Source organism: Magnolia sinica, chromosome 4 (assembly GCF_029962835.1).
Source record: "Magnolia sinica isolate HGM2019 chromosome 4, MsV1, whole genome shotgun sequence".
Taxonomy (NCBI): Eukaryota; Viridiplantae; Streptophyta; class Magnoliopsida; order Magnoliales; family Magnoliaceae; genus Magnolia; species Magnolia sinica.
In genome coordinates this window covers 104,414,513-104,427,371 of record NC_080576.1, presented here as the reverse complement: position 1 = coordinate 104,427,371, position 12,859 = coordinate 104,414,513, and the positions used below count along the sequence as shown (strand labels likewise).

Below are 12,859 nucleotides of genomic sequence, written 5' to 3'. Positions count from 1 at the left end.
TCCGCATCAATTCCCCTCGGGTGAGAAAAACTCGACCCCGACGAGTTGAAACTTTTGTAGCGCTCAAGTAGATCTGGATCAATACCCTGCAATGCGTCGCCCGACAGCCACGTAGATTCAAACGATGGTTTGCTTTTCCACCTGACAAGATACCTTTGGAAACCCCCGTCTCTCGTGGATACTATCTCGTCATCCAAGATTTCCTCAATTGCTTCTTTATGGGTAATGGGTAGAGGAGGGGGTGGAAGGGGTTGGGTAGCAAACTCAGAAAAAGGCCATGAAAGGGACGATGTATCAACAATGGGAGTATGGGCACGGACTAGATCTTCCACATTAAAAGTTGGATTAATGCTCATTTCAGATGGAAGGTTAACCCGATACGCGTTGGACCCAACCTTTTGTAATATCTTGAATGGTCCAGCACTACGCGCTTGTAATTTCTTTGCTGATCCTTGAGAGAATCGCTCTGACCTTATTCGCACCATTACATAGTCTCTTTCTTGAAATTCTTGCACTCTACGATGAGAATCAGCTGAAACTTTATAATCATCATTGCTCTTATTTAACCGCTGTCTAATACGTGTATGCAAATCATGAATATGGCGTGCGAATGCATCGGTTGACTCAGAAGACCTTTGGGTAACAGACATAGGTAAGAGATCTATGGGCATTCTAGGTTTATAACCACTTACAATTTCAAAAGGACTCAACCCTGTAGATCTATTAACTGACCCATTATAAGCAAGTTCAGCAGTTGGTAAAATTAGGTCCCAAGTCTTAACATGTTCACCCACTAGACAACGTAGAAGATTTCCAAGGCTATGGTTTACCACTTCAGTTTGACCATCTGTTTGTGGGTAGTAAGCAGTAGAAAATTGCAAACGAGTTCCCATAATGTGCCACAGTGTCTTCCAAAAATAGCTAGTAAATCGAACATCACAATCAGACACTATGATTTTAGGTAACCCATGGAGACGCACCACACCATCAAAAAAGATACGAGCAACATGAGACGCATCTGACGTCTTCGAACATGGGAGGAAATGCGACATTTTAGAAAAACGGTCCACAACGACAAAAACGGAATCGTGCTTTTTTATAGTCTTGGGAAGCCCGAGCACGAAGTCCATACTAATGTCCTGCCACGGAGCATGTGGCACTGGCAATGGCGTGTACAGCCCGGTATTTTGCTTTCTTTGCATTGCCAGCTGACATTTTCGACACTGCCCTAAAACTTTGGCTACTTCTCGCTTGAGGCTTGGCCAATAGAAATGATCTTCCACGAGGGCAATGGTCTTATCACAACCAAAATGGCCAGCTATCCCTCCTGAATGAAGCTCTCAGATGAGGAATTCACGAAGGGACATACGGGGAATACAAAGTCTGTCTCCCTTAAAAAGAAAGCCATCTTTAAGAACATATTCACCCATAATATGCTGGTCACTAGAGAGCGACGCGTAAGTACCCCCAAAATCAGGACATATGGGGTATTCATCTTTCAGTTGCTCAAATCTGACTACCTCTACACTCAAGGAGTTGAGCAACGCCACTCTCCTACTAAGGGCATCCGCTGGTTTGTTTTCAACCCCGGCCTTGTGTTTCAAAACAAACGAATATTCCTGAAGAAACGCTACCCACTTGGCATGCCTTGGGTTGAGTTTCTTCTGAGAATGCAAATATCTCAAAGCCTCATGGTCAGAAAACAAAACGAATTCTTGTGGTAGGAGGTAGTGTCGCCAATGTCTCAGGGATTGCACTACCGCATAAAATTCTTTGTCGTAAGTGGAGTATTTTTGTTTTGCCTCATTCAGTTTTTCACTGAAATAGGCCACTGGGTGTCCTTCTTGACTCAACACTCCACCTATACCGACACCAGACGCATCGCACGCTACTACAAAGACTTTAGAAAAGTCAGGTAGACGCATGACAGGAGCTTCCACCATCTTGCCCTTAATTTCTTTAAAAGCCTTGACGGCGGCTTTAAACCACACGAACTCTCCCTTTTTCATGCACTCGGTAATGGGAGCCATGATCGTGTTAAAACCCCTAATGAACCGACGATAAAAAGTTGCTAGGCCGTAAAAACTTCGCACCTCATGAATGTTCCTTGGTTCTAGCCACTCAACTATGGCCCTGACTTTTTCAGGGTCTGCCCGCATCCCTTCAGATGACACTATAAATCCTAAGAACACAACTTGGTTAGACATGAATGCACATTTCTTAAGATTAGCGTACAACTTTTCCTTCCTAAGGACACTATAGACCTTCTTTAAATGTTCAAGGTGTGATTCCTTAGTGGTACTATAAATAAGAATATCGTCAAAGTACACCACTAGGAATTTTTCCATGAACGGCCTCAAAGTTTGTGTCATCACCCGCATGAAAGTACTGGGTGCGTTAGTCAAGCCGAATGGCATGACCAACCACTCATATAGCCCATCTTTCGTCTTAAACGCCGTCTTCCACTCATCTCCTGGGCGTATACGAATTTGGTGATATCCACTCTTGAGGTCTATCTTAGAGAATATAGTAGACCTGACCATCATGTCAAGCATATCATCAAGTCTAGGTATAGGGAACCTATACTTGACAGTAATTTTGTTTATGGCACGGCTGTCCACACACATGCACCACGTGCCGTCTTTCTTTGGCGTCAACAATGCAGGCACGGCACACGGGCTCATACTCTCTTGGATGAAACCCTTTTGCAGAAGCTCATCAATTTGCTTCTTCAACTCTGCATGCGCTGCAGGGTTCATCCTGTAGTGAGGAAGGTTCGGTAAAGTAGACCCTGGGACAAGATCAATGGCATGTTGTATGTCCCTCATAAGTGGCAACTCATTCGGTAAGTCTTCAGGAAATACATCACTGTATTCCTTCAGGACCGAGGTCACCTCACAGGGCAACTCTGATGGAACCTCAGGTGTAATTTCTCTAGCCACAAGGGCATACACCATAGAATCCTCCTTAGCCTCTTTTTCAAACTCTCTTGCGCTGATTATATGTAAAGACTTAGGTTTGGATTTCCCCATTTCTCTAGGCTCACTTGCCTTCTCATCCTTCTTCTTCCCTAGTGTATTCTCAGGTGGCATGGGATTAAGTTTGATCTTTTTACCATTATACATAAAAGTACACGCATTCGAACGGCCAAAGATCGTGACATCATTATCGAATAGCCACGGTCTACCTAGGATAACATGTCCCACATCCATAGGTAAAACATCACACCACAAGGACTCTTTGTATGACCCAAACTCGATGGGGACTAGACATTGCTGGGTGACAGGTAGGAATGTCTTGTCAACCCAAGAAACTTTATACGGGTCTGGATGAGGTGTGGATTTCAGTTTTAAGCGATCTAAGGTGCTAGTGGAAATCACATTCTGACAACTTCCACTGTCCACTATCACCTTACAATTCTTTTCACCACACTTGGTAATAGTGTAGAAGATATTGCTTCGACGCCAGTCAGCACTAGTTCTAGACTAAGCTAACACACGCCTGACTACTGCAAGCGTTGCTTCTCCATCCACTTCTTCATCAGTAAGTCCTCCTTGAGGGTGATACTCTTCAACTTCATAATCACCCTGGTCATCTCCACCCTCGTGGGACTCGCCTATAACTAAGGCTCTCCCACGGCTCTTCGTAGGACACTGATTAGACATGTGGCCAAGGTTGCCACACTCATAGCACCTCACTTGGCTCATGTTACTAGGACCGGCACCAAGAACCCCTTTGCCCTTGTCCTCCCTAGGCCTAGGCGGAATGGTCGCCTGTGCCCTAGGTTGATTACCAATATTAGGTCTAGTTCCTTGGGAACTAGATCTAGCATTGGAGTCTCGGGACTCAAAACGACGAAAGACAGAAGCCTTCAGATACTGCTCTAACTCCTGCACGACTTGATATGCTTCATCTAAGTCCGTTAAGGGCCGAGTAATAAGCTCGCGCTGAAGATCCGCACAAAGGCCCGTCTTAAAACGCGAGAGCGTTACTAGAGGGTCTTCTCGGATATCACATCGCATCACATACTCTTCAAATTTAGCGATGTAGTTAGCGGCAGGCATTGACCCTTGGCGTAAGGATTGCCATTGGTCAAGGAGCTTCTGACGGTATGAGAGAGGAAGGTACTTCTCCTTCAACTTCTCTTTCATCTCATACCAATGTGTGATAGAGGCTCTACCAACTCTCTCTATCCTACGCTCGGTGTTGGTCCAGAAGAGCTTGGCTTGACCCACAAGCTTCATCTTAGCAAACCGCATTTGACGGTTTTCTGACATGCCATACCACTCGAAGTAGTGGTCCATGTTAGCAACCCAGTCAAGGAATGCCTTGGGATCCAAGCGTCCATCAAAACTCGGGGCCTCAACTCTCACACTCTTCATCGCACGCTCATCTGGATCATAACGGTCTTGATGACCACATGTGGCTCGTGCCTCTCGCACCACACCACGACCGTTACCACGATCTCTATCCTCACTACCACCACGTGTGGCAGCACGTTCTTCAATGATTCCTTCCACTTGGGAGTACGCATCTTCCCCTACAACAGGATTTTCCTTTTGGGATGCCTCTAGTTGCTTCACCTTAGTCAAGGTAGTGGTAATTTGGTTCTCAAGGCGGGCAAACTCACGCCTTTGACCCGCTTCTAGGGCGGTTATCTTTTGTATCAATTGAGCAAGCTGCTCAGATAACTGCTCGTTGTTCATGGTAGGTTGAAGTCCGAAACCTCTACCTCTTCTCGTGGGCATACGACGAAGACTTGAACCAAACTCTACCTAACTAGACTACTAAGAGTTATGACTTTCAAGATGAATGCGATGAATGCAAAACTACTATGAACTGACACAATTAAGTTGACACAGGAAACAACTCAAATATGAAAATTTTCCAGATTAGGAACTTTCTAAAATTGGAAAGTTTCTAAAATTGAAAACTTTCTAAACCTGGAACTTTCCTAAGTTAAACCTAAAAATCAAAACCCTAATTTGATAACTCGATCTAGACAAAAACCATGCAAGCCTAGGCTTTGATACCAAATTTGACGCAGGACAGCCCTAATTATGATGCATGCTCATGGAGATAATTAAACAGCGGAAATAAAAGGAATAAATGATCTAAAATTCTAACAATAATCATCATAACTGAGAAAATCATAAAGGAAACATGCAATGGAGCGGGCCATCACTACAACCATGGAGTATGGAATTTAATTACTACTTAGGTTGGATCTGGCGAGGGATGAGACCTCCCGATCTTGCATGGTCACACCCAATCGATCAACGAAGATCACTAGTCCGAAGAACCAAGAAGTTTCTCGGATTAGGGATTTGAGAATTTGGGGATTTAGGGTTTAGATCGGTTCTCAAGATTTTGATCGAAGAAGAATTAGCCAAAACTGAAAAATAGAAGGAAGAAAGTTATTACCTTGAGGAAGTTAGAGGGGCACAAGAAGAAATTAGAAGAAGAAGATCAAGGGGAGAGAAGAAGCACCATTAGAGAGGAGAGGAAGGAGGCAACCAAAGGGTTTGCTTTTCATTAATCAATAGTTGAAATTCGTGTTTAGGGCTTTACCCCACTTAAATAAGCAAATAAAGACATAAAATTACTAAAATACCCTTAGGATAAGCAAATAAAGATATAAGATTACTAAAAGACCCCTAACTAAGTCAAAAAACGTGCAAATAACATTAGTATGGGAAAGTTTGGGCGCTCGGTCTTCTTTCTCCAATCTTCCTTCACATGTGTCTTCCCTAAGTGGGGTCTTCTATACGTCCAATCACATGTGAAAGGTCTTCAGCTCCTCAATATTCGCCTATCCACAAGGACGGCACTTGTGGTTGGCGCTTTCTTCGTTAGTACACCTTGAATGCACCTGTGTCCGCATCATTTTGCCTAGACCGGGCCCTGCCCATTGCCAACCCTACTATAACCTCTTTCCTTATTATTCTCATTGAAGTCCTTCCAGCTATTTTAAGAGCCCCAAAGGGTTGCATCAAGGTGATCTGCTGATCATGATGTGGTAGAAGGTCATGTAGAATGTCCTCAAGGAGGAAGGTGGTCTATAGACTAGCTTTAAGATTGGTATTCTTGCCATCCATATTTCATGCTTACAATTTGCAGACAAAGTTCGATGGTTGAGGTGGGCATCAACTCCGGTCTTGAAGCACACCTTGCAGCCATTTTGGGTGTAAAAGATCCAAATGGCCTATTATGTATATGGGACTCCCACTTGGAGATAATCTTGCCTTCTCTTTGGTACCATATTGTGATAAGGATTGAAAAGATATTAGCAGCTCGACAGTGCAGCTTCCTGTCTTTTGGGGGGCGTATCATGTTGATCAAGTTTACGCTAGCTAACCTGCTGGTCTACCTCTCATCTCTCCTCAAAATCCCTAATTTGGTTGCCAAAAAATTGGAAAAGATCCAACAGAATTTTCTTTGCCAAGGAAATAGGCACCAGTTTCATTTGGTTAAATGGACAAATGTCCAAAAATTGAAAAAATAAGAGAGAGAGAGAGAGAGAGAGAGAGGGGATTTGGAATTAACAGAAGCAAGAGGAAATGCACCCCTTCTTTCGAAGAAATTATGGCAATTCGATGAAGAAGGCGAGGCACTTTGGAGGGAAATTATTGGAATAAATATAGTGTGCAAGCATGTTTTTGAATATCGGTATCGAGTGGCGTATCGGCCCAACCAAAAAATGATATGATATGGGCGCCACATGTTGGTATCGGCTTGTCTCGGATTGTATCAGCCACTATCGGTCAAACGTTTTCTTTTTAAGCCAAAGAATTAAGGAAACATTATTAGAAGAAGAAAAAAAAAGTAAATGAATGAGATATTCAAGAATCTTTTTTTTTTCTTTTTTTTCTTTTTTTTTGAATTTTGGACATTTATACAATGGTGCACCCAACCTTTCTTTTATAAGAATGTTGTTCGTCAGCTCAACTTGTTGAAAGTCTACCAAATGGACCATAATGAACACAAATCAAACTTGATTTGGTGAATTAGGGCCTATTATATTAAAATACAACAAAAAGAATATCAGAACACAAAAGTAATGATGGTTTACCCTTTTAAAATTTTTTCCCATAATGGTCCATACTGCTTCAATTCGTCGAATATCAATTGAAGCTCTTGTTATGACATCCAAGATAGGTCTAAAATGAGTTTCTAAGCTTCCTCCATGGTTTGAATGAAACAAGAAGAGAAATTTTGAAGGGCATAAATAAATAAAATTGGGCTTTTATGGCCATATCAATGCCAACACACCCCACATCAGCCTATATGATACAAGCCAATACAGCCCATTTTTAAGTGGGGCCACACAGCCATATATACCCCAAGAACTACCAACCAAAATCAATCTTTACCAACCCTTGGGTGGAGTATGCCATCTTTCTTCTTCTTCCTTTTTATTATTATTATTTTTTTTAATAAAGCCAAGGATGTCATTTTTCTTCAACCTTTAACATCTCTATATCACATTTGATCTCCTCCAACCATGGTAAGTCAAAACGGTTATGTAATGGCCATTACAGAAAAAATGCCCTTAACGTCCACAATGGCCCCAAAATAGTTTTTAAAAAATAAAAATAAAAATAAAAATTTAAAGGACGTAATGGTTGTTACAGCCTGTATTGTAATAGTGCCATTACCATTACCATTATGAAACCAATTTGATTCGCTTGGGTACTCCTTTCATCTTTTTGTCAGAATGCACAAGCTTTCTCTATGATGGAACCTAGGCTATAAGATTGTTCCTCCCTACGTAGCCTCAATTGAGCCAAGAGTATGTAAAAAATCTAATGCATATAACCTACCCCTTCCCCATGTAAAATATGTCTAAAACACCAACCAAAAATATCCAAAAGTACAACACAAGGAACTCAAGTGTAGGTAAATAATGGTATGGGACGTATGGCCATGTAACGGCCAATTTTTTTTTGGGCGGGAAAAAAATCTAAAAAATTATTGGTGATTTTTTAAAGTGAGGATCTCAAATATATATTATTTTTTTTGGCCATGTAAATGTGTAGTTGATAGTATAATGGGCCATTCCTTGGTAAGAATGTTGTCTATTTGTGGAGTAGTGTCAACTTGACCTACTAAAAGTCCACCAAATGGGCCCTACTCAAACACAAATCGACCATTACATATAAATACAACAAAAAAGATAGAAAATTGGAAAAAAAAAAGAAGAAGAAGTGATGGTCAGCTCCCTCTTCCAATATTTCCCAAAATGGTTCACTTTGCTTCGGTTCATTAATCTTACTCAAATTTTGTATCTTGATCTTAAAAATTTATAGGCCTAGATCTAGTTTAAAATTAGTTTATAAGCTTCCTTCATGGCTAAATGAAGAAAGAAGTGGAAAACGATAGAAATTGAAAATAAAAAATTTCAAAATGGATCCTTTTTTGGTGCATCGGCCTACAAAAGGTTTTATCCATCCTGTAATGGTGCAAATACAGGGTGTATTGGCCCGTATCAGCTGATATGGCCCATTTTTTCCATAACGGAGTGATTCACCCTTGTATCGTGTAATGGGGGTGATCATTTCCTTGGCGTATCCGCCGAAACGGTCAATATGTAACCGTTTTTAAATACAAAAAATTAAAAAAAAAATGCTATAAACACATTAACTACATCAATATTGCACCTAAACCAGCACTATCAATGGTCATTTCCACTAGGTTAATGAGGAATAGATAAGCCACCGAATGGGTCGTCAAAGTAGGAAACCACTTGGAAACCCCATGTCATTCATATAGCTTTTATAGACAACACTCATTAATAGAGTACGAGAACCAGGCATGACACCCACATGGCAATCCTTTTGAAGCAACCACATGACAACTCCAGCAAAATCTAGAACCATGCTGTAACGCTGCCAAGAATCTTAAAAGAAAAGCTTGCCACTTCTACAACAATTTCCGACTTCTTTTTTCTTTTGAAGGTAACAAAAAGCATGCCACTTCTTTTTCTATCGATGCAGGAGAGAATTTTTTAACTGCTCTACTCCAATTCTTCAAAAACTAAACATATTTTTCCACACACACACATGTAGAGAGAGAGAGAGGGAGGGAGAGTTTACTATCCTGATTCTAACCAAACTAGGAAACTACCAACAATAAGGATTTCAAGGCATCTCTACTAGGATTCAAGCTAAAGGGTAGGTTAATAGTCCTAAGTTAGCTCCAAACCCTCCAAGATGGGCTGTCTACCTTGGGTCAAGTCCAGTAATTCCTCATCTTTGAAATCCATTCTTCTCCAATCCTACTCAACTTCTACTCCAAATAAAACCCTAAAAATTCATGAAAAATATCATCCGTAATTCTTATATTCGCAAAAAGATAACATCAACATCTTGACAACTTCAGTTAAATCTTTATAAGTTTTCAATCAAATACTAGTAAAGAAATTTGGAGATAGAGAGATCATTGACCGACTGAACTGTAATCCAATCAAACAAAATTCTCAATCCAAATCAACAGAATACATTCCAACACAAGTACACAGACTAAAAGGCACTTCAAAAACAATAAAACACAAATGAGAGTTCGATTCCCCTCTCCGTGCTTTACTCGATGCACGTAGTTTGCCCATGATTGCGTACATCCGCAGCTATTAGTCTCACCTTAAAAAGTGATGGGGACACCCTGTCGTCATTAAAAAAAAAAAAAACCAGAGTTTCAGCGACATACCTTCGTGAACTCATCAAACAGCTCCTCTCTCGTCAACTCCGGTTCCACAGTTCTCAGCAGCTGCAAAACCTTCCCGAAGAAATGCAAGTACACGACCAGCGCCATCCCGTGGGCCGCGGCCGCCACTGATCCGACGGCCATCAGAACCCAATCGAGCCGGTCAGCGCAGGCGAACAACTGCGAGAACGGTACGGCAGCCGGCGGCGGCTCGTTCTCCTCCATGTCCTCGATCCCGCCACTGTCGTCCTCAATCGGCACACCCTCCACGTTCGTGTCCATGTACGGCGACGGAGACTCCGGCGGCTCTGAGACCTCCGAGACCGGAGTCAACGGCTGGATGTGGGGTGGGGACCACCCGAAGAGGCCTCGAGAGATCATCATCGTTGATATGAGCTCAAATCCAAAACCCTAATTCATGCAACCCTAGATTTTCAAGAAGAAAATCGCAGAGAGGATTTTGTTTTCTATACGGGGGAAATGAAACAGGACTGAGTTGAATCGGGGAAAGGGATCGAACGAGTTAAAGACTCAGTCAAAGAAGGAGAGCTTCTGAGACACGGCGGCAGCGTTTTCTCGCCAACTTCGTCTGCTCTTTTTTACCTTTTCTCTATTTTCTGTCTTTCTCAGCTGCAGGAAGCTCTCCGCCACTGGCCACTGCCATTCTAGAGCTCTTTTTTGCTTTTTTCTTTTTCTTTTTTATTTGATACTCCGGCAGAGTTTGATGGTTGATAAACAGGACTCAGAGAGCTCTGATCATGGAATTAGTTACTCGTATCGAACTGCCCAAATTGTGGGTCTCAACTTAGATGGTTTTTAGTGGGCCGAAATTCACAGTCATGTGATATTCCATCTAGCCAATTCGTGGACATTTAATGAGCGGTTGAAATGAAATAAGGAAGCAGTTTTTTCACTAATCAGAGATTAGATTTGTTTAAACAATCTAATTTTCTGTTTAAGATCTATTTATAATGGATGACGCAATCTGTACGGTTTAATTCGATTTATTGTCTGCCACGTGTATAATTTATGAGTGGCGTATCAATCATCACACCCTGCCAGAGTATCAAATAATTCCCTGAGTGGGGTCAGTTTGTACAAGTGGACCCGTGGTACGGGTGCATACCGTTGATCTGTGGAAACCTATTTTGAATGCGCTGTCTTGAAACCGCGATGCTATCTACTAAAGGAGTTTCATGCTGATTTGGTCTGTTCGTTTTGTTTTTCTGACCATATATTTGAAGGCCACAGATTGAATGGTTGGGATTTTCATATTAAGGAAATTTTTTGGACGTGGTCCATCCACGGTAGGATCCAACAGATGAGTGGACTGGATCAATAAATTATAGTTCCCATTTTTCAAACTGAAAATCGGAGCATAATATACCCATCCTCGAGTTGAGGATCGTACGACGAGAGCCGTTGATTCTCGAGATTATCGACTAGCCCCAGACATCATTGCGTTCCGCCTTTTTAGCTGCAGTCCTGTTTCTTTCTCTATGGAAGTCCGCCGGACTACTAAAATATAGATCGCTGATCTGTACCGTACATGCAGGTGCGCTGTTGGCCATCTAGAGATTGTTGGACATGGCCCGTGGGACCCACTTGTTGCCAATCACTAATGTTTGGGCCCACAAGATTCCTCTCATCAGTTGCACATCCTGAACTTCAATTGATCCCATCTTGTAATTGGAAACGTTCATTTGGTGGGCCCACCAAGATAGATGGCTGGTGTCAAAAATTTCACCAATTGGGCAATCTTATCCAATTATCAAACGTACTTTTCTTGTTGAATGATGGCCCAGCAGATCTCAAAACGAGCGGGACCCATGATGGCCATCCATCTTTCCCGTGATATAGACGACCGGATCTTGGTAACATGCATGTGGCTCCACTCATTCTCTTAGCAGGACTCACCTATGTATGTTGAATGTATTCCTTTTGCAGGAAGGTATTAAAAACAAAGATACCTAACTGCCATTACAGAAGGATAATAGCACGTAGCCACATGTTAGAGGGTTGAAATGCTACCGGCCGGCTGTAATTACTGTTCCAATTTGTATCCTGACAGTGACAGGATAGGCATTACAGCACTATTACCGTCATGAAAGGGGCGTTTGGATCTTAAGTTACTTAAAATAAGCTACCTAGGCCCTAAATAGATTGTCTTAATTTTTATTTATTAAACTAATGTGATTAAATAAATTTAAATAAAAAACATTTTATAATTGATCATAAACCAAACCTATTAATATTATAAGAAACCTTTTAGAGTATGGGATTAGGTGACATGGAATTGTATTGATCTAAAATAAATTCCGTCTTTCATCGAGAAACAATGAAAAGATTTGGATTAATCTTTATATTATATCATTCAAAATAATTAGAGATTTGGCAAGACTTCTAATAAATTTACAAGTTCGCTGCATATATAAATCATTCGGTGATGCATGTAATTTAGCTATACTGTTCATCGTATGTATCATTTACACGTAACAATCGAGTTATAAGAGCATATGCACATGACATTTGAGTTGCAAATGCATAAAAACTTAGTCTATTGATTATAATTTTATAATCCACTTAATTTGTTGATTATGATTTTATAGTTCACTAAACACAAGTTTCATTTAATACAGTATATTTTTTTACATGAGGATTTAGATCCAAACATCAAATTAGATGATTAAAATATCATGATATTTTCATACATATACTCACTATACAATAATGGTGTTAATTACACCTAACGAGTTCCATACCATTAAATCCCTGGTTCCAAACAAGCCTTAAATCTTACAAATCCAACTTGTCAGGATAAATGGACCGGTATGAACTTACAATAGGCAGAAGTGGGCCGAGCAGGTACTGCGGACTACGATTTTGGAAGTCCTGCAGGCTAACTGCTTCTTTTTTTTCCCCGATTGACAGTGGAAGAATCCTGCCTTTGACTGATAAATAGCGCGTGTTATTCATAAGCTGATAATTACGTTTTGTTGACTATAAACAGGAGAAATGCCAACGGTTGAAAAAGGATAGTTTTGTAAATAAAGGATTGCTGCCTCCTTCACATCAGGAGAGTTTAAACTTCTGAAATGGCCTACCTTTTAGAGATCAGAACCATGTACAAGTTGAGGTTTCATGTTAAGTTCTCATC

The 12,859-nt window shown here is 41.1% G+C and overlaps 1 protein-coding gene across 1 annotated transcript in view; it reads right to left on the bottom strand.

Annotated features, from left to right (window-relative positions):
• Positions 1-10,374, bottom strand: part of LOC131243603 (ABC transporter B family member 20-like) — a 36,808-nt gene extending 26,434 nt beyond the window's left edge. The window contains exon 1 of the mRNA XM_058243081.1: positions 9,706-10,374. Coding sequence (XP_058099064.1) covers positions 9,706-10,086 — 381 coding nt within the window. The 5' untranslated portion in view covers positions 10,087-10,374. The remainder of the gene's footprint in view (positions 1-9,705) is intronic.
• Between the last annotated feature and the right edge of the window lie 2,485 nt (positions 10,375-12,859).